We start from the raw sequence: 21,647 nt of genomic DNA, 5'->3' as shown, positions 1-21,647 counted from the left end.
TCTACAAGGCCATCGGTAAGTGTTAAGAGATCATTTACTTTCAAGGGGAAAATTCTGAAAGTTGAATATTTAGGTACAAAGAATTATTAAAAATGCTTACAGGGGCTGATGGCTGTCCTAAAGGACTGAAAAGAACACATGCCTTTTCTAAAACGGACACAATTTAGGCCACATATCCTACTGTCCCGTGGGAATGTGGGCCTAGAGATGCCAAATTTTTTGATTTCTCAAGAGAAGCCATAAATCAAGATTAAAAAAATTATAATTAACTAAAAGAAATTTTAAAAAGTCACTGTGGTGGACTAGAAAAAACATTTCTTTAAAGCGCAACTGGCTATGACCACTGGTTCACACCAGGCAGCAGTGCAATACTTCTGCATTAGAAAATGAAGACCACAGAAAGACAATTTCATACATACTTGAAAGCAAGTCCCTCGAAGACTGGCGTTAAGGGGAGCTTAAAAGTCTGACAGAGTGATATGGCAGTGTCAAAAAGGCCAGCCTGAACCAAGAGAGAGACCATCTCCTCTGCTGACGAACTTCCTGTGGAAATGGAAAAGAACTGTTTAGAGGCAAAGATGGTGTCTGTCAATGACCCAAAGCTGCCTCTGGCGACGAGCCTCTCCGAGTAGCAGTGAGAGGCGCCCAGCCCGTCTGGCATGCTGCTCTAGCATACTGCGCCGGCTGGCCGGCCCCAAAGCCTGCTGACAGTGTCCCCAGACTGCCACATTACTACCTGCAACCGCAACTGCCGATGGGTCATGCTGAGCGAGAGTGAGGCGAATGCGGGCCAAGGAACACTCTTTCTCCAGGTCGCCCAGTTCCAGAATTTCAATCTGCCGATTGGCTAGAAGCCAAAGAAAAATATTTTTGATTCCCAAAGTACAAAGGAAGTGCCTATCATCAGTGCCTATTAACTCAGCCTGTCAATTTCCACAAAACATTAAGTAATTCAACGTGAAGTCCAAGGGCACTGGAGGAAAAACGGGGCGCTCCATGAAAGCAAACTTAAAAATAAAGCAACAGCCCTGCTTCCAGCATGCAGCTCAGTCAGTCAAATCAAACTACAGTAACAACAGCTGCAGTTGAGGAGATGCTTACAAATGTATTTTACACAGAATTTCATTTAACTCTTACAACTATGAGATGCTGTTACTATATCAGAAAGAAAGGAACATGCCCACAGTGAGAGAGGCAGAATTAAAACCAGGTGTGTCCAAGTCTAGAGCCCAGCCTCTTTAGGGAGGAATATCATGTCTCCATGGTAATATCCAAGGGCCCTGATAAAACAAGTTTAATACTAAGCTGATTTAAATACAGCAAGCAACACTTTTTAAAGCATTTTCATTTCTCATACAGCCATACGAAGTTTTCAGAGAGCAACCAGACAACTTTTGGCAGATTAAAATACTGAACATAAGCTAAAAGAAACTTTACAATATTTTTACATTGCTATGCATATTACAACTACTACATAAACACACACATTTAACACAGATAATACTGTAACACAACTACAGAATTACTGTCTAACCCAAGAATCCAAGGGAGACCCCCCCCTCACTTGGAGCAGCTGTGCATTCTCCGTCATGATTCCTCTTAGGGGATGCTCCAGGACGATCATACTGAGAAGACAAAACAAGTGATTAAAAGTTAGTGAAAAGTTGAAAAGTTAGTACAGTTGACCCTTGAACAACATGAGGGTTAGGGGTGCCAATGCCCTGCACAGTTGAAAATCTGCATATAACTTCTGACTCCTCCAAAACCTTAATAGCCTGCTGTTGTCTAAAAACCTTACCAAGAACATAAACTGTCATTAACATATATTTTTGTCATTTGTATTATATGCTGTATTCTCACAATAAAGGGAGGTAGAGAAAAGAACATGTTATTCAAAAAATCATAAGGAAGAGAAATACATTTACATTTTTAAAAAGATTCCTTAAAAATTATTTATTTTTAAAAATTTATTTATTTAGAGAGAGAACGTATGAGTGGGGGCAGGGGCAGAGGGAGAAGGAGAGAGAATCTCAAGAAGACTCCACTCTGAGCCCGACTTGGGGCTTGATCCCATAACCCTGAGATCATGACCTGAGCTGAAATCAAGAGGCCGGCGCCTGACCGAGCCACCCAGGCGCCCCTACATTATTATTATTATTATTTTTAAAGATTTTATTTATTTATTTGACAGAGAGAGACAGAGCGAGAGAGGGAACACAAGCAGGGGGAGCGGGAGAGGGAGAAGCAGGCTTCCTGCTGAGCAGGGATCCCAATGCGGGGCTCGATCCCAGGACCCCGGGATCATGACCTGAGCCGAAGGCAGACGCTTAACGAATGAGCCACCCAGGCGCCCCGTGCCCCTACATTATTGCATTTATTGAAAACAACCGTGTATAAGTGGACCTGCGCAGTTCAAACTCGTGTTGCTCAAGAGTCAGCTGTATCTTATTTTGATATCACTAAGTGGGATCCAGAGCTTTCATGCTTCAGTTCTCTACACACAAATTATGCTTATTTCAACTAGCATGGCTCTTCTTACAAAGGTACTGTAACTATCAAAGGAATGGAGTTGTTTGCCAAGTTGGCCCACTTTGCTCTAACATGTTATTGGGTCTAAGGACGTGGACTTAACCTCCAATTAAACCACATGACTTTCCTTGGTTCCAGAGTTATATTCTCTACCCCAGACCCTTGGAAACAGCTAGTACATGCAGGAATGATATACAACACAAGAAGTTGCACATATATGACCCCATCACCATTTTTTTTTAAGTACACAGCCTTTAAAACGGTAATTGTAGATTGAATTAACAAAAATAAATGAAATAAAAGCAGCTGCCATTTACTGAGCACTTTTTGCAGGCCAGGCACTGTCACTGTTCTAAGCAATCTGTATGAATTACCTCATTTAGTACCCAAACAATCCTGTAGGGTGGACATTATCATCATCACCATCATCCCTATTTTATACAAGAGGATAATTCAGCAGCAAAAAATTAAGTAATTTGCTTGAAGTTAGGTCTAACTCAAAACCATATGCAATACTTCTTCCTAGAATAATTCTAAACTTGAGAACTAAAGGGGTGGTAATATATAACAATGGAATTGCTGCAAAAATAGATGAAGTTCACAAATATCCCAGTAGAAATTTTAAACAAAACGAAGCAATATAAGGCGATAGTTTCAAAAGGACCAAACCAAGTAAGTTAAATGATTCTTCCCAAACTGCAAGGTGGAAAGCTTTCATACCATTGCACCAGATGCTGGGTGTACAATCCATGCATATTCTGGACGAATAAGTCGTAAACAGTTGACAGCAGCCAAATAACAGTTGCCTTGCTTCTCAAGTCCCCGCAGAGTTCGAACCTCTCTGCCGAGACGCATTCCGTATTCAAACATCACCGTACCAGCTAGGAGGCAATAATAAATTAAACATCAGAACTTCAGAAATGTGTTTTAGAGGGTGCCTTGGCTGGCTCAGTCAGAACAGCATACGGCTTTTAAGTTTGAGCCCCATGTTGGGTGTAGATATTACTTAAAAATCTTTTTAAAAAATGTGTTTTAGAGAATTTGTTATACTTATCAAATATTAAAACTTAAAACAAAATTGAGTTTAACTTAAAACCACAAAAAATCATGTGTTGGTGAGGATGTGGAAAAACTGGAACCTCTGTACACTCCTGGTGGGAATGTAAACTGGTGTAGCTGCTATGGAAAACAGTATGGCAGTTCCTTAAAAAATTGAAAATGGGATTACCTTGTGATCCAGCAATTTCACTTGTGGGCATATAGCCTGAAAATTGAAAGCAGGGTCTTGAGGAAATATTTGTGTGCCCTTGTTCACACAGCCATTACTCAGGATAGCCAAGAGGAAGGCAATCCAAGTGTCCACTGATGGCTGGATGAACAAAATGTGACATACACATAATAGAGGAAGGAAGTTCTGACGCATTATATAACATGGATGAACCTTGAAGATATTAGACTAAGTGAAATAAGCCAGTCACAAAAAGACAAATACATTAGGATTCCGACAGCCAAATTCATAGAGACAGAAAGTAAAATGATGGTTGCCCGGGCTGCAGGAGGCGGAAATGGAAGTTGTTTAATGAGTATAGTGTTTCCATTTTGCAAGATGAAAAGTTCTGGACACTGGTTACACAGTAATGTGAATATACATAACACTACTGAATACTAAAAATTGGTTAAGTTAGTAGAGTTTATGTTATGTCTATTTTACTACAATTAAGAAAAAAAAGAAAAAAATCTGTAAATGTTACTTCCGACATTCATTCATTCATTTTAAAAGTGATTCTCTATGCCCAACATGGGGCATGAACTCATGATCCTGAGATTAAGAGTCGTAAGCTCTACCAACTGAGCCAGCCAGGTGTCCCTACTTCTACCTTTTAGATACTACATTTCCAGATAGTACACAAGACTAGTTTAGAATGCTAGTTTCAGCCATTTTTACCTAATTCCACCCAGCGAGACCAAGAAATATTTGGATGCTCTGCTCAAGAATGGATTATCTTTATAATACTTTAGTCACACAAGCTGAATGAAATATTGAAAAACACCTTGTTCTGAGGCAGCATGAGACTCCAGAAACCAGAGTCTTTAACATTTTTTTTTAATTTGTTTGTTTGTTTGCCAGAGAGAGAGAGACAGTGAGAGGGGGAACACAAGCAGAGGGAGTGGGAGAGGGAGAAGCAGGCTTCCTGCTGAGCAGGGACCCCGATGTGGGGCTCAATCCCAGGACCCTGGGATCATGACCTGAGCCGAAGGCAGAGACTTAACGACTGAGCCGCCCAGGCGCCCCGCATTTAACATTTCTTTTAGTTTTCAAATGAAACTATTTTTCATTCCAACAGTTTAAAAATTCATATAATTTTATTTAAAATGAAAATGACTGACTTTAGCCCGCCAACAAATGTTTCTGAATGCCTGCCATATTAAGACATTTTTTAGGATAGCAAGTCTTGCTCCAGAAAGATCTGAACATGAATTCAGGTAGAGTGGTCTTTTTTTTTTTTAAGGTTTTATTTATTTATTTGAGAGAGAGAAAGTGAGAGAGCACAAGCAGGGGCACAGGGAGAGGGAGAGAGGGAGAAGCAGACTCTCCACTGAGTGGGGAGCCCAATGTAGGGCTCGATCCCAGGACCCAGAGATCGTGACCTGAGCCATAGGCAGACGCTTTAACCGACTGAGCCACCCAGGGGACCCCAGCTAAAGTGATCTTAACCAGGTTGATGTAATGGATATTGTCACTGTAAAAGCAAACAGTGAGAGATCTTTAATCATCTACATGTCCCTGTCTGTATGAGTCAAGAATATAAGGAATCCGCAAACGTTTCACCACTAGGAAAATTAACAGCATGTTTATGAATTACTTCCATCTATTCCTTCCAACGAAAATTAGCAAGAAACCTTATGAAAAGTTCTCTGAGGGGGAAAATGGTAAAAAATATTACCAGTTCCAAAAGAGAACCACAATGGTTATCTTGAAAAATGTGATCTTAAAACAGACATACAATTCCTTCTTAGCTGTTCTTTTTTTTTCTGTCTCAAAGATTTTGCTTTTTTTTCTTTTAAATCTTTTTGAGTATAGCTGACAATGCCACATTAGTTTCAGATGTACGACACAGTGATTCAATTTCCCTATGTGTTATGCTATGCTTACCACCATTTTAGCTGTTCTGATAAAGACTTCATTAGTCATCATACAAATCCAAACTAAGATACATTCTACAAAAACGACTGCCCTGTACTCTTCAAAAATATCAGCGACATCAAGGTAAAGTAAGGCAAAAAGAAGTGCTCCAGATTAAAGGAGACTAAAGAGACAAGACAAATAAATGCCATGTGTGATTCTAATCAGGGGGTAAGGACGGCATGGGAGGAATGTGCTATTAAAAAAATCACGATAGCATTATATTTACATTTAATTAATGACATTAGTTATATTTCCTTAATCTGATAATCGTATTGAGGTTATCTAAGAAAATGTCCTCAGCAGACGCATCTTAAGCATTTATACATTGAAACATGGCATCTACAACTTACTCTCAAAAGAATTAGCAAAAATAAGGGCAATAGCAAGCTGGCACAAGAACTCAAAACCAGCCACAAGAATTCAAGATGCCTCTAGTAAAAAAGTTAAAGTTTCTTTTAAAATCAGACAGAAGATATGGATAGAATGACATCTCACTGGAAATGCCTCAAGAATGTTCTAGAAATTGCATGTCTTTAAGGCTAACAGTTGATCTTCAAAAGGGTGAAGCTAATCTTGTAATTAAACATAACTTCCCCAAATGCTTATAGAGAACACTCATTCATGGTGAAAATAAGGTAAAAATTACATAAGTCAAACAGTATTTTTATAAAACACGATTAAACTGCTAAGGTTGCCCGTAACAAAGACTGTTGGCTTCAACTGCTCACCCTTTCGGTAATTGTGGCGAAAGACGTGAAAGGCATAGAGGAGCTCATAGTAATTGTGAGTCATAAGGTCCACAGCTCGCGCACGTGATTCAATTATTGCCACAACCTAACGAAGGGGAAGCAATTAGACACCAAAGTTAGTAGCGAGCATGACAACCACCACGGCTGTGTCCAGTCATCAATGGACAAATAAAATTACCTCGTTATGCAGATTCACATAGGGAAACTCTACAAGATCCTGTAGCTGTGAGCGTTCGCAAAGAACTACCACCAGCTGCCGCAGACAATCTAACTGCCTAGGAGAAAAAAAAAGGGACGTGAGGGCAAATTGTCTCAGTGGATTAAACAGGGCTGGTAAACTGCCTTCTCTAAAAAAGACTGGGATTGACTACCTGCTGGAATCAGGAATTTGGGTTAAGGCTTCATATGCTTGGCTATTGTGACCCAAATCCAAATGATGTTTGAAAATGCATGTCCTTAAGGTAGCCTAAATGTCAAATACAGGGGGGAAAAAAACAATAGCAATTAAAATCCCACATCCAGGACAAACCTAAAGGGAAATAACTACATTATAGTTCATTCTTACCTGACTTTTCCAGTCACCACCTACTTCAGTTAATATTGACGAAGCCAACTGAATAACCAGCTCAGGCAAACCAACAACATCTAGTAGACGCAAAACCTGAGGAGAAATAGAGGGAGTTTCCATTAAAATTAATACGGTAGTGCACTTCAAACTGAAATAGGAATTATATCAATCAGAAAGATAACTAGTTAAGATGAAGACTGAATCAAAGATGTTGACTACAAGACAGGATTATTTGGTTAATATTTGACTTTCCTTTAGGGGCGCCTGGCTGGCTCAGCTGGAAGAGCACGTGACTCTTGATCTCCAGGTCGTGAGTCTGAGCCCCACGTTGGGTGTAGGGATTACTTAAAATAAATAAAATAAGACTTTCCTTTAGATTCTACTGTCAAATAACAGGCTTACTGTAAAATTTCCTATTGGTTTTTTTGTTCACGGCTGTATGTTCAGTGTTTAGTACACAGTGGGCTCTTAGTGAGTATTTGTTGAAGGAACACATGCAATTTCACTACTGACTTTTCCTAGTAACTGTTTAGGTCATAGATGAATTTAAAGCCCGGAAAATAAATTGCCAACATAGCCTTATAAAACCCTAAAGAGAATAATGTTTGACATAATCCATTTCTTTTTTTTTTAAAGATTTTATTTATTTATTTGAGACAGAGAGAATGAGAGATAGAGAGCACGAGAGGGAAGAGGATCAGAGGGAGAAGCAGACTCCCTGCTGACATAATCCATTTCTAATACAAGACAGAACAGTGCTCTTCAAACTTTTTTGACTGTCCACCCTATTAACATCTGTGCGCACACGCACATGTATTTACTTATGTACACACAGCTCTCTAATTAATGTTTAACACACTCAACATATAAATTTATAGAGGATGAAATAAAGATAAAAAAGTTTTGAATTATTTTTATTAGTACTTATTCTTTTCTTTATTAACAGTATAAAACATCTTTTTGTTTTGGATGCTTAGTTTTTATTTTATTTTATTTATTTTATTTTATTTTATTTTATTTTTTTATTTATATTTATTTTTTTATTTTTATTTTAGTTTTTATTTTATTTTATTTTTCTTGAACTATAACATATGTTTAGAAATGTACATAAATCCCAGGTAAACAGCTGACTGAATGTTCACAAAGTAAACATATCCATGTAACAAGCTCCTAAAATAAGAATTGTAACATAGCAGCATTCCAAAGCTCCCAGGTGACTCCTTCCAGCCTCTTTTGACTTTTACTGGTTCTGTTTTTAATTTCATGGAAATAGAATCTTATGGTATGTATTTTTGTGTGTGTCTGTCTTACTTTGCTTAACATGTTTATAAGACTGATCCGTTATTATATGCAGCATTTCCTTTCATTGCTATGGTATTCCATTCAAAGAATATACCATAATTTATGGATCCATTCTGTCAATGGACACTTGGGTTTCTAGTGTATGAGTTTTATGAATATGTTGCTTGGATCATGATTGTACATCTCTTTTGGTAAGTATGTATATGTTTATGGAAATATTTAGAATTGGAATAACCGGGTCATAGGGTATATCAATGATTGCAGCTAGTAAATACCAACAGTTTTTCAAAGTGGTTGTAACTAATTTATACTCCACTACAGGTGATTAGGATGCTTAATGCCTTGATAAATTTTTTTTTTAAAGATTTTATTTATTTACTTGAGAGAAAGTAGGAGCAGAGGGGAGGAGGAGCAAAGGGACAGGGAGAAGCAGAATCGCCGCTGAGCAGGGAGCCCGATGCGGGACTCCATCCCAGAACCCTGGGAATCATGGGATCATGACCTGAGCCGAAGGCGACGCTTAACCGACTGAGCCACCTAGGCGTCCAATAATTATCATGGTTTCTTATTATCCTGAGTTGACATTTTAATTCAAGATACACTTACTTAGATTTTAAAATAGCATTCCTGAGAAGTTCAACTGTTATCAGCTGATTCTTGTCAGATCTGATTATAGACTGTTACTGTTTTTACCTTGCAATATGGCTGACGAAGAGCCTGTATCAAAGGGAAAAGTATCAGCCCTATTTTGTCCTCATTTGCTTGTACTTTCTTAATCTGGCTTCTTTGCAGGAATTTTTTTAAAATTGTGGAGGTGATTTGTATTAAAATGAAGCAATATCATGTATACATCAATTTAAGCAGGCAAACATAATCTACTAAAATCAAATGGAGTAGTGTAGGTGCCCCTCTGAACCCCTGCCCTAGCTATGACAACTTCCCTCTTCCTTCAGATGCCTACCTTGAGACTAAATGACAAGTGACCATCTGGTAAAGGACCACATAAAAGCACCAGGGTTGATCCTTATATTAAACCTTAGCACATCTTAATTTATTTCTTCTGTGAGAGTTCTAGTATTTTCTTCAATGGCCCACCTTGGGGTCCATCGGGAGCAGTGATTTATCATGTTTTTTGAATCAGTAACTTTCTTCTGATGAAAGCTATGGAGCTTCTCCATAGAAAAAATACAAGCAACATTTTGCACACAATTTCAGGGGATTTACCAATTCCTCAAATCTAGCCAGCCTCAGATTACAAAATCCTTAGAATTCGGGGTGCCTGGTTAGCTCAGGTGGCAGAGTGTGCAACTCTTGCTTGGGGTGGTAAGTCTGAGCCCCACAATGCGTGTGGAGATTACTTAAAAACAAACAAACAAGCAAAAAACTGGGGCACCTGGGTGGCTCAGTCGGTTAAGTGACCGAGTCTTCATTTCAGTTCAGGTCATGATCTCAGGGTCGTGACATCAAGACCCTCAGTGAGCTCCATGCTGAGCTTGGAGCCTGCTTAAAATTCTCTCCCTCTCCCTACCCCACTCACGTGCTCTCTCTCTCCCTCAAATAAATAAATAATAAAATAAATCTTAAAAAAAAAAAATCCTTAGAATTCAAAATAATTTTCTCATCAGAAGGATGGTGGAGGGTTATTAAGAGCTACAAATCTCTTTCAGTAGAAATTCATTTATCTTGGGGCACCCGGCTGGCTCAGTCAGTAGAGCATGCAACTCTTGATCGCGGGGTCATGAGCTCAAGCCCACACTGGGCATAGAGCTCAGTTAAAAAAAAAAATCATTTGTCCCTTTTACAAGCAATGAACAAAATGGTTAAGCCTGCCTTTGTCATTTACTTTTTGGTGGGAAATTCAGATGACAACAAATAGTTATCTAAAATCTAAACATCAAGCATGGTTAAATGTTATGGTGACAGAGGCACAGAGACTTCAATGAAATGAGGACTTGAGGCTTGACTATCTGGAAAAAGGGGAACAGCAGGTACAAAGGTCTTGAAGGGAACAGAGTGTATGCCTGGCTTGCATGAGACAGTAAGCAGGCCACTCTCTCTAGAACTGAATGATCAGAGAAAAGAGTGACAGGAAAAAAGGCCAGGAGAGACACCGAGGTCCAAATATTAAACTAAGGCTAAATACAGCATTCCAAGTTAATTCCTTGAGATTTAGGCAAGACTACTATCAGTAAAATTCTGATGACCAGGCTAACAAACTGGTATCATGATAGGAATTTCACTTAAGTTAAAAACATTACCAATTTCATTAAAATACACATTTTCTTTAATTTCTCCAGGGAATTAATTTCTCTTCTCTTGGAAGTTCAGGGAACAATTAAATTTTTACATTACTTTTCTCCCCAAACACAAAAGCAATGATTTCAGATACATTTTTACACAGGGTGGTGTATAAGAAGGACCAAACCACACCATAATATACCTTATCATAATACTGCATCTTGGGGGTGGACACAATCTCCCCATCTTCTGAGCGAATCAAGCGATCCAAGAACTCCTCTTTGCCCACTTCAGATGCTGCATGGCGGAAGCAATCCAGAGCCTGGAGAAATAAAAGAACACAAAATGACTTATAATGGACTGTTCTAATTCTAGGTGCTTAAAAGTTGGGGGGGGGGAGGGCAGGTGCTAAAGGAAAGCCAAAAAAGAAAAATTAAGACTGTTGACTACATTTACAATTTCTGCCATTCTAAATTCTGACACATATTTAATATTTTTCTTAATTTATCTCATTTTTAACTTAAATGACATTTTTAATAAGAAAACTGATGGATAAATATACAGTAGCATAGTAACCTGTTAACATTTGTAGAATTTGAGTGGTGAGTATATGATTGTTTAAGTCTTTAAACTTTCTGCATATTTGAAAATTCACATAAATAGGATGTCAGGGAACAACTTAGAAAGGTAAACTTCCATAATGGGGCGAGAAAGTAGCATAAAATTTAAAAAAAATTCGTCCTTAAAAACACCTACACAGGGGCAAAAGGGTTTTAACGTTTTCTTCTTCATGTTTTCCCATGTTCTAACTAATTTGCAAAGCACATGAAAGCTGAACAACCCCCACACGGCTCCTGCTGGCACTATCGTCTTTACCCACATCTGGAGGATTCTGTGCCTTCCACCCCCCAACCTAGTTTAGATGGAGACCAAGTGCCCTCTTTGCACTGAAGTTGGTTCATCATTCAAATGCAATTTACCTTCTGTCCCTCTCCTGTAACCAGGTAACACCGTCCCAGCATAAATCGACAGGAACCAACATTGACTTGACACCAGGGACGTAGCAGTTGAATATAATCCTTAAAGGCATAAAAGTTGCTTTCTGATTAGAAAATAAATATAAGGAGATAACCATTCCCAAGTTTTTCAAAGAGGGAAAGAAGATAGTGGTCAATCAACACAAAAGGTGTATTTCCTGAAATCATCTGGAAATTAAAATCTAATCCTGTTAATCTACTCTAATACCACCAACACATGTAAAAACACATACACTTATCCAACTTAGCAATTTTCAACTTTTGGTCTTTACTGGTTTAATGACGAGATTCCTGTAAAGGATTTATATGAAGACAATGTTATGTTTGTTTTAGTATAAAGAGAACCAACAGGATTAAAAAAGCAAAACAAGATACCCTAGGAAAAAAACATTAGGAATGACATGTTAAGAGAGAAGTAAAGAAAATGTCTCTGGGGTATATTTTGGTGCAATCAAGTTTAAATTACTGTGGTTCTTATTATCAGCCAATTAAAATACAGGTAACATTTATAAAGGAAAAAATTCCAGAAATCCCATTCTTTACAAGAATGATTAAACTGTACTCACCTGCAATTGTACATACTGACAATTCCCCATCAAACATTCCAGAAAGAGACATCCGGGATTGCTAGGCCATCTAGTCACTGGATAAGGAGATTTTTCTACTTTTCTGGCAAACTTAAAATATATATACATATTGGGCATCAAACTCCATGCAGTGACTTGATTTTTAAAAAAGAAGGTAAGAGAGGGTGGCAGAGCACGTGTTCTTGTATTAGACAAACACGGTTTAAAGGTTATTCTTTTTTTAAAGATTTTATTTATTTATTTGACAGAGAAACAGCGAGAGAGGGAACACAAGCAGGGGGAGTGGGAGAGGGAGAAGCAGGCTTCCCGCCGAGCAGGGAGCCCGATGCGGGGCTCGATCCCAGGACCCCGGAGATCACGACCTGAGCCAAAGGCAGACGCTTAACGACTGAGCCACCCAGGCGCCCCATCGTTTAAACGTTATATATTAGAAGCCTAGTCACCTAGCTCAGAATTCAATCTATGGGCTAACCCATGTATTTCATCCCTGGGCGATCACTGCCAGTTCTGGTATACTATACAGACCTTTGGTGCCAGTGGACACCCAGCATCTACCATAGTGTCTGACATACAGAGCCATTCAATAAATACCTGATGAACATACAGTGTTTTAAGAGATCTAGGTATTAAGTATTTGTGTACCAAGAAAATCTGGCTAAGTCCGGAGGAAAATAAAACAAAATAAAATACAAATTGGGATATCTGAGAGTAAATATTATCATTTCCTGTTGGGGGAATAAGCACCCAATCTCATTGAGAATCTTCATTATCCAGGGAGAATAAGAGCCTTAGGCTGTTTAGACAGAAAACACCTTTTAACTGGCTTTCATTTTTTTAAAGATTTATTTATTTATTTGAGAGAGAGAGAGAGAGTGCATGCGCCATGAGTCGGGGGAGGAAGAGAGGGAGAGGGATGAGAGAATCCTCAAGCAGATTCCCTGCTGACCGCGGAGCCCAATGCAAGGCTTGATGCCAGGACCCAGAGATCATGACCTTAGGTGAAGTCAAGAGTCGTCCACTTAGCCAACTGACTGAGCCACCCAGGAGCCCCCTAACTGGCTTTTAAATAAAAGGATACAAAAGCTGCAACAAATAATTGGTAGTTGCAGTAATCATCTCAGGCCAATTCAACCCAGTTTGGCTCAGAGGTGCCTTTGGTTGAGAGAAGAGATGAGATATGATATGTTTTCTTGCAACTTCTTGGAAGAATAATTCCACAATTGTCTGAGGGCTAGATACTTAAAAAGAAAAAGTTATGACAATCATCAACTTGTGATAGTGCCAATTTTCAATTAAGATAGTCTAATTCATTTTATGCCTATAATAAAGAACATTATTTCAAAATATAAAATGCACCACGGGTGTCATCATTGGCAATATAAATAAAAGCAGCTTATTATAAAGTGTGAAGTACCATACAAATGCAATAAAAAAAACACTTAAATCAACAGTGTACTCATGTCCTTTTCTTTTCACTGATCTCACTACACCTAAGCGTCTTCCTTAGGGAGTGTTTACAGTAAATACGGTCTCCAGATTCCAAGTTTTATACCAAAATAATACAAATTTCCAGAATGGTTCTCAAGTATGAGAGACAATGCCTTTTAAACATGTATTAAGACAAGATTACAAAAGCTACCATGAACTTAAATTTTAAAACTAATTTTGTTGAATTAATCACCAGAGTATCAATATACAATAGAAAAGCAGGAATACACACATACATATATGTTTATATATGCAACACCCTTAGTCTATGCCTGATTTGGGTTTCTCGGGGTTTCATGGACTCCCTGTCACAGGTCTCAGGCCACAGCTCACTTATGAACCTCCCAAAGTGAAAGCAGAGCCTACCCAATCTTTCCACAGTAGAGGTGGCATTTGCCATTACAATCAGATTTAATGAATATGCAATAAAAGCCAAATTTAAAATCAAATGCATACAGTCTAGTCCTTACCAAACTTATTTGCCATTACAGCACCAGAGTCTGTCAGTTCCAGTACTGACAAGTGTTGTAAATTGGACTCCCTGGGAGAACAGAGAAAAAGACAGCAGTTCTTCTACACAAACATTACTACAAGTTCTTCTCCAAACAACACTGTCAATTTAATAAGTTACATATAAAAGCTCTATTGAAAGGACATTGCCAAACAGGACAGTTTATCTTATTGAAAATGTAATTCTTTTAAGTAAAGGATTCTTTTTCTTTTGGTTATAAAGCAGCTCAGCCTACCTTTCATAACTAGTATGTTTTTGTGCGTGGTCTAACTTGCCCTGTGACCTCATCTGACTATTTGGCCTTCAACAGGATTTATCTTTACATTAAACACACACACATATGTAATAATGGTACACCTGAAACTCAGGTAACATTGTATGTCAACTCTATTTCAATTTTAGAAAAAGCATAAAAAAACGCATGGTTAGTGAAAAACTACCTCTCTCAACAGTTTCTAAGAAAAGACAAATTTTAGAAATTATATATATTTTTCATTTCCACTCCAGAATAAACATTTTTTCTTTTCAAAAAACCACATATATAATAATGTATATCTAGTATTTTGATTCTTTTTATAAACTGCCTTCAACCTTTAGAAATTGAAGCAGCTAAATGCTCTCTGAATTTTATGGGCAAATCATGGAACCGCATAACATTTACAATTTTTAAGACAATGAAAAAAATAATCAAACTCGCATTTTAAAAATAACCAGAATACTGAAACTCACAGTGTGTCAACTGGAACATCAGTTGCCAAGCACTGACTTCCCCACTTAATGAGATAATAAGATAAGAGTAGAGGAGTTGTTCGATGTAGTAGGTCTTGCTGGTCTTGAACGAGCTGACCAGCTCCCAAGATAACCTATATATGATGAGTGGGTGGGTGAGACCATACACAGCGATTAGTGATAACTCTTAAGGTTCAGGTAGAGGTAAAATAAATAACAAACACAGTTACAAAGGGCATACAAAAAAAGCAACATATGTACATAAAGGCAACACACCTATTAAATTTTAGGGTAGCAAAAATATCTACCCAAAGATGTAACAGTACAAAAATGCTGATGGTGAAAGAGAAAACAAAAGTGTAATTTTCACTGAATCTGTGGGCTCAGAATTCAAGAACAGGAACAGGGAAATCTAAGCCCTTCCTTATGTTACTAGTCTTGGATAAAAATAGTTATCAACATTAGAGGAAATTTGGGCAATACCACCAAAAGCCTTAAAAATGTGCATAGCCTGGGACCAATCAATTCTGAGTTCTGAGAATTTATCTCAAAGATACAGTAGAGGTGTATGGATATTTATAGGTATGAGGAAAAAACTGGCAACAACCTGGATGGCCACAAATGGGACTGGTTGAATAAAACTGTGCTAGGTTAACTATAAAAATAGTTTTGTAGAATATATTTACTTGTTTTTTTTAAAAGATTTTATGTATTTATTTGACAGAGAGACACAGTGAGAGAGGGAACACAAGCAGGGGGAGTGGGAGAGGGAGAAGCAGGCTTCCCGCAGAGCAGGGAGCCCGATGCGGGGCTTGATCCCAGGACCCCGGGATCATGACCTGAGCCGAAGGCAGAAGCTTAACGAGCCACCCAGGCGCCCTAAGCTTATTTATTTTTTAAAAAGTAGGCTCCTCACCCAGCATGAACCCCAACACAGACCTTGAACTCAAACCCTGAGATCAAGACCTGAGCTGAGATCAAGAGTCTGACACTTAATCAACTGAGCCACCCAGGTGCCCTTATTTATTTTTAAGTAATCTCTACACCCAACATGGGACTCAAACTCAAGAGTCACATGCTCTTCAGACTGAGTCAGCAGGTGCCCCATGTCATCTATGTTCTTTTTTTCTAAGATTTTAATTAATTAATTTAAAAGATTTTATTTATTTGACAGAGAATGACCACACAAGTAGGGGGAGAGGCAGGCAGAGGGAGAGGGAAAAACAGGCTCCCTGCCAAATAGAGAGCCTGACATGGGGCCAGATCGCAGGATCTTGGCATCATGACCTGAGCCAAAGGCAGATGCTTAACCAACTGAGCCACCCAGGCGTCCCCATCATGTATGTTCTTAATCTTTGATTTTAGACACTCACTACAGGTCATACGTAGGTGATAGAGCAGTGAACAAAGACAAGTCTGCACTCATAGAGCCGACATTCTGCTCTGTGAGTAGATTTTATAGGTCTCCCCCAAGCAGTACTTACGGCATCTCCCAGCCTCATTAGCAGATGCTGCAATATCACAAGGTCTCGGCAGATGAGGAAGCGAGTGCTGGCAATTTTACACACACCTCTGCACACAATGCATGCTGCTGTGTTACCACCATACAGCTGGGAAAGATTCATTCGAATATTCAAAGGCTGAGCTATAATTAAGAGAAAAAAAAAAAAGGAAAAGAAGTTAAAAGGAGTTAAACTGTTTTCTCTAAATCAAAGAGACACGTTTGTTGTCATTCACCTGGATTGAACCCCTTTTCCATTTCCATTTCTGTCTCATAATCCATTTCCCGCACAAGCAGCCCAATGGCCTGGATTGGGTTCTTGATCTCCTGCAGCTTACTGCAAATATCTTCCATCACATTTTCTCTAGAAGGACAATCAGGGAACTATTACTACTGAGAATACGTAACACAGACTCTATAAGTCCTATAAGCTAAATGCTCTATGAAACAGGAAGACCAGCTACACAATAAAGGAGTGGAGATAATCACTCTGGCATACAAGATACTTTTACTTCATATAGCAAATTTTTCCTCATTCTTTTAGAAATGACAGACAAAATGCATGTGAGCAAATACTTTTATGTTTTAGAATTTATAGCTCGGTTAGTAGTTAACTGAGAATAATTTATGAGTCTGCTTCCAGATCTGAATTCATGTGTTAGATTTTGTTTAAAAGCAGAGACACCTATTGAGAATTATAGCAACTCATTTTAACTTCAAACCACTACTTTGCATGGACTTGAATGTACATTAAAAACTTGATGCTGGCACTAAAATTTGCTAAATTTCTATTAGGAAATGCACTTTACCCTAAATTCTCCTTACACATCAATAGTGATCAAATCTTCCAGAATCTGTTCTGCAGCCTTTTCTGGAGACTGTAGGTTGTAACAGCTCATTTCCATCACTGCTGACATATCCATAGTTACTGACTCCCCAATCAGGCGAAGACATTTTATAAGACACATGACATCCCGAGCAACATCCACATCTGTGAGTAAGAGAAAATTAACATTCATGACTCAAGCCAATGAAGAGACACTGATTAATATTATACTAAAATAAAATATTAATAATTAAATGCCAAGGATCTATCTGAGGTCTTGGAGATGCTTAGGCCTCTTCAGGTTTCCTTACAGTATCTATATTGTGGTAAACTGACCAGGAAAGGTCATAGTGGCAATTAAAGTTTTTTTGCATCCCATTGAAACAAAGCACAGAGTTCATGTAGGAAGGGGCTTAAATATGGACACAGTAATTATTATTACCATCAGATATAGCTGCCTCATCCTCTGCCAAAAGGTTCTCATCAGGCAGGAGATACAAATGATCCACTAAGGAGGAAGGCACAAGGAAAGACAGGTACCCCTGGAAATACAAATCTTCCAATTACACTTTTTTCAATGAATGTTTACAGGTATAAAAAAATTGAGACCTGAATCTTATCACAAGGAAACACCAGACATATCCAAGCTGAGAGACACTCTATAAAACAACAGGTATAGTTTTCAAAAAATGTCAATGTCATGGAAGACAAAGAAAGGCTGACAAAATCTCAAGATTAAGCTAAATAAACATGACAACCAAATATATCCAAGATCTTAGACTGGATCCTATATCAGGGGAAAAATTATGGGCACAACTGGTAAAATCAGAATGTAACAGTATAATATCATATCAATAACGAATTACCTGATCTTTAAATTGTGCTGTGGTTATGTAAGAATACACTGCTCTTAAGATACATAGTAAAATATTTAAGGATACAGGGGCATAATGTCTATGACTAACTGTCAAGCGGCTTAAGAAGAAAAATAAATATGTATAAAAAGAGGGAAAGCAAATGGAAGCTAACAAACAACGAATCTGGGTGAAGGGTATACAACAGTTCTTTGTGCAAAAAAAAAAAAGTCCTTTGTGCTATCTTGTTAACTCTTTAAAGTTTGAAATCACTTCAAGACATAATAAGGTAAATAACGTAAAATGCAAGAAAATTATAAATAATGCAGAAGACTATCTAAATACAAATGAACTATAATTCTAAAAGAAAAAAAAGTCCTAAAAGCTAACTATAACATCTGACCTGGCTGATAGTCTGAAAGATCCGCAGACCCATCTAAAGGAGTTCTACATGCTTTAGCTCCCTTACTTTTTTCAGTAGGCACACCATGTTTGTGTGTGGATTCAAATGCAGGGCAAGAGGATGAGAGAGGGCTTCTTGGTACTGAAGACAACAGGCATAGAACTTGCACCAGAATTCCTGTTGTAAATTTCGAAACTCCTCCTGGGAAAATTCATATTCTGTTACACTTCCTTGGAGCTGGCAAAGAAGAAGGCGGCGGGGGGGGGGGGGAGAGAAACTCTTAATACCATTTGGGATCTTTTTTCCCCAAAACATAACTGTCTAATATCATTTTACTAAGTTATAGCCAAATGAATATCCCTTATGCATTACATGCCATAGACTATATATATCTCTAATTTTCAAATTAAAAGGTTTAAACATTTATACTTCCTACTAACAAGATCCAGTGAACAACTTGAACAATTCCTCAGTACCAACCTACCCTGTACCAAGAAATTATCATTCTTTCTCTACCCAAACCTCACCTCACTTTCAACAGCTAAAGTGACTTCTTTCTTCAGTTCACTCCATGAAAGATCTAAATTCCTCTCAGTTCCTCTACAGAAAATCTAAAATTAAGAGAGACATTTTAGAGTATTATATATTACCCAAAACTGAATGAGAAATACTTCAATTTAGAAGGCTGAGCCAATACACAGCTTACAATAGAAACTGAAAATGCCTGAACAACCCATCTATGTCTAATACTGTGAATAATTCCTGTATGTAAAATCATAGCCAGTTTGAAATCATTTTTTTTTTGAAATCATTTATATAGACCAGAACTACAGAAATCCATGAATCTGACAGAATGAGAACAGGGTACAACTGGATTACAAAAAGCAAAAAAAAACCCTGAAAGGCTATTGCTCAGCCAGAAGGAAGATATAAAATGATGCTAAATACACACACCCGACTGGCACAAAAGCAAGCTAGAGTAGTCTTGTGGCTGGTCACTCTACTAGGAATGACTCTCCTAAAGGAGAGCATTTATTTTATTTATTTTTAAAACATTTTATTTATTTTTTGACAGAGAGATAGAGTGAGAGAGCACAAGCAGGGGGAATGGCAGAGGGAGAGGAGAAGCAGGCTCCCCGCCGAGCAAGGAGCCCCACACGGGGCTCGATCCCAGCACCCTGGGATCATGACGTGAGCCAAAGGCAGACGCTCAACCAACTGAGCCACCCAGGTGTCCCTAAGGAGAGCATTCATGCCTTAGTGATTATTTACTATTTCAGTGTGCAAGAGATATCATAAGACAAATACACTTAATTGTTAACAAGGAAGAAGGCTGATGGGATGAAAAGAAAAAACACCTTAGAAGGGAGTGACCGTTTCACCCACACGTTTTCGCAGAGAGAAAACAGAAAACATGCAATAGCCAGATATTTAAGAATGTATGTAAAAGAAAAGGGTCTAGAAATGGTATCACCTGAGACAAAGTTAAGGAACTGGGTGTATTTAATCTGGAGAAAGATGGGAAAGATTCCTAAAATATTTGACTAGTTGCTTTGCAGAAGACAGGCATGTTCCATGAAGTCCCAAAAGAGAGAACCCACCAAAAGGATAGGGGCTAAATGTGATCTAATACTGGGAAGAGCTTTTAAATAACACAGCTTGGGAACAATAACTCACACAAGAGCCAGTGGGAAACTGATCACTGAAGGCAGAGACAACCAGGAGCTGAATGGTGGTTGGAAAAGCCTCAGAAGGTGTTTGTGTGGAAGGTCAGGTGAGGAGATTCTGAGGGACCTTTCAATTCTATGAGTGATTATTTTTTTTTTTTTTTAAGATTTTATTTATTTATTTGACAGAGAGAGAGACAGCGAGAGAGGGAACACAAGCAGGGGAGTGGGAGAGGGAGAAGCGGGCTTCCTGCTGAGCAGCGAGCCCGATGCAGGGCTTGATCCCAGGACCCTGGGATCATGACCCGAGCTGAAGGCAGATGCTTAGCAGATGGGTCCACCCAGGCAACCCTGATTATTCCATTTTTAATTCACGAAGTTAATGGCAATTTAAGGAAGCTGAAGTGACTTTAAAGTAAAGAATCCTTTTGTAAAGCATTAAGTATCTCTTAAGCCATGTGACTTTGAAGATTAGATTTTCAGAGGTTTTTTTTGAATCTGAACTAAGTCAGACCTTCGTTGTATTAACAAAAGGGTGAAAGAGAGTACCATCAAAACTAACCAAGAAAACATTTTAAATTTCTTTCAAGTACTGAGATTACATGCAGTACAGTATGGTATCTTTTTACAATAGTGTAGGCACAAATTTCTCTTTTTACTACTGGCACACTTCAGTAGTCATTGGGAAAGTACCCACAGCTCTACCTCCCTGTTGGGAGTCTTACTTAATGGAAAAAACATTTAAAAAATTACACTAACAAGCACAAGTATCTACAACTACAAAAATACATTTGGTGTTTAGTGTATATAAAACAACAAAAATAGCAATTATTAATTATACAGTGATAGAGACAAAGTAAGAGATAGTCTTAAATAAACATTAAATCTTTTCTTGCTGACCTGTAAAGCTTTACATAAAGCTGCATTTATGAATCGTCCTGGTGTAAATAGATTCTGCAAATACATCTCCTGTTAGAACAGTAAAACAAAAATTAGTGTCATTCTAAATAGATAAAATCTGGAAAAATTTGAAGGAAGAATTAATCACATTAGCGCTAACATTTGAGTTTCCATTATATAAATATAGCCTTTCTATATTTGAGCAATACCAAGTACTAGGGCAGTTCTATCTTTTGACATTGAGAAGACTGCAGTATCTCTGAGTCAACTAGGTACACTATAATGAAATCAGTGTGTTCCTCATGGAGTACCTCATAGCGTTCCACTGGAAAACACAGCTTGTCAAATGCCAACCTTAAATGGAAAAGGCGAACCCAGTTTATCGGTGATACACACTGGGAAGAGAACAGTTAAACTAAACTGGTTTCTACACAATCCACAAAGTGGCTCACATATAAAAGAAAAGGAACCATGAATAGGCATTACATGTAAAAAACAAACAAAAACTTGCAATAAGCTGTCACTAGCAGGGGAATGAAGTAGAGAGAAAAAAAATGGGAAGTCCTATGTT

At 38.2% G+C, this 21,647-nt stretch overlaps 1 protein-coding gene across 1 annotated transcript in view; it reads right to left on the bottom strand.

Moving 5' to 3' along the window:
• The window catches only part of NUP160 (nucleoporin 160), a 44,313-nt gene that overhangs the window by 5,152 nt on the left and 17,514 nt on the right, over nt 1–21,647 (bottom strand). The window contains exons 11-31 of the mRNA XM_088017587.1: nt 21,077–21,145; nt 19,037–19,120; nt 18,576–18,746; nt 17,695–17,794; nt 17,252–17,417; nt 16,663–16,790; nt 16,410–16,570; nt 14,926–15,059; nt 14,156–14,226; nt 13,276–13,435; nt 12,177–12,246; nt 11,554–11,652; nt 10,776–10,895; nt 7,031–7,126; nt 6,837–6,931; nt 6,644–6,740; nt 6,445–6,550; nt 3,250–3,410; nt 1,565–1,625; nt 737–847; nt 420–543 (exon numbers count right to left, since the gene is read on the bottom strand). Of these exons, the coding sequence (XP_087873713.1) occupies nt 420–543; nt 737–847; nt 1,565–1,625; nt 3,250–3,410; nt 6,445–6,550; nt 6,644–6,740; nt 6,837–6,931; nt 7,031–7,126; nt 10,776–10,895; nt 11,554–11,652; nt 12,177–12,246; nt 13,276–13,435; nt 14,156–14,226; nt 14,926–15,059; nt 16,410–16,570; nt 16,663–16,790; nt 17,252–17,417; nt 17,695–17,794; nt 18,576–18,746; nt 19,037–19,120; nt 21,077–21,145 (2,384 nt within the window). The remainder of the gene's footprint in view (nt 1–419; nt 544–736; nt 848–1,564; nt 1,626–3,249; nt 3,411–6,444; nt 6,551–6,643; nt 6,741–6,836; nt 6,932–7,030; nt 7,127–10,775; nt 10,896–11,553; nt 11,653–12,176; nt 12,247–13,275; nt 13,436–14,155; nt 14,227–14,925; nt 15,060–16,409; nt 16,571–16,662; nt 16,791–17,251; nt 17,418–17,694; nt 17,795–18,575; nt 18,747–19,036; nt 19,121–21,076; nt 21,146–21,647) is intronic.

Source organism: Eumetopias jubatus, unplaced genomic scaffold (assembly GCF_037043125.1).
Source record: "Eumetopias jubatus isolate StellerSeaLion01/CBP00866 unplaced genomic scaffold, mEumJub1_p1.0 scaffold_13, whole genome shotgun sequence".
NCBI lineage: Eukaryota > Metazoa > Chordata > Mammalia > Carnivora > Otariidae > Eumetopias > Eumetopias jubatus.
The sequence above is the reverse complement of the archived record's forward strand: the minus strand, read 5'-3'. Positions and strand labels throughout refer to the sequence as shown.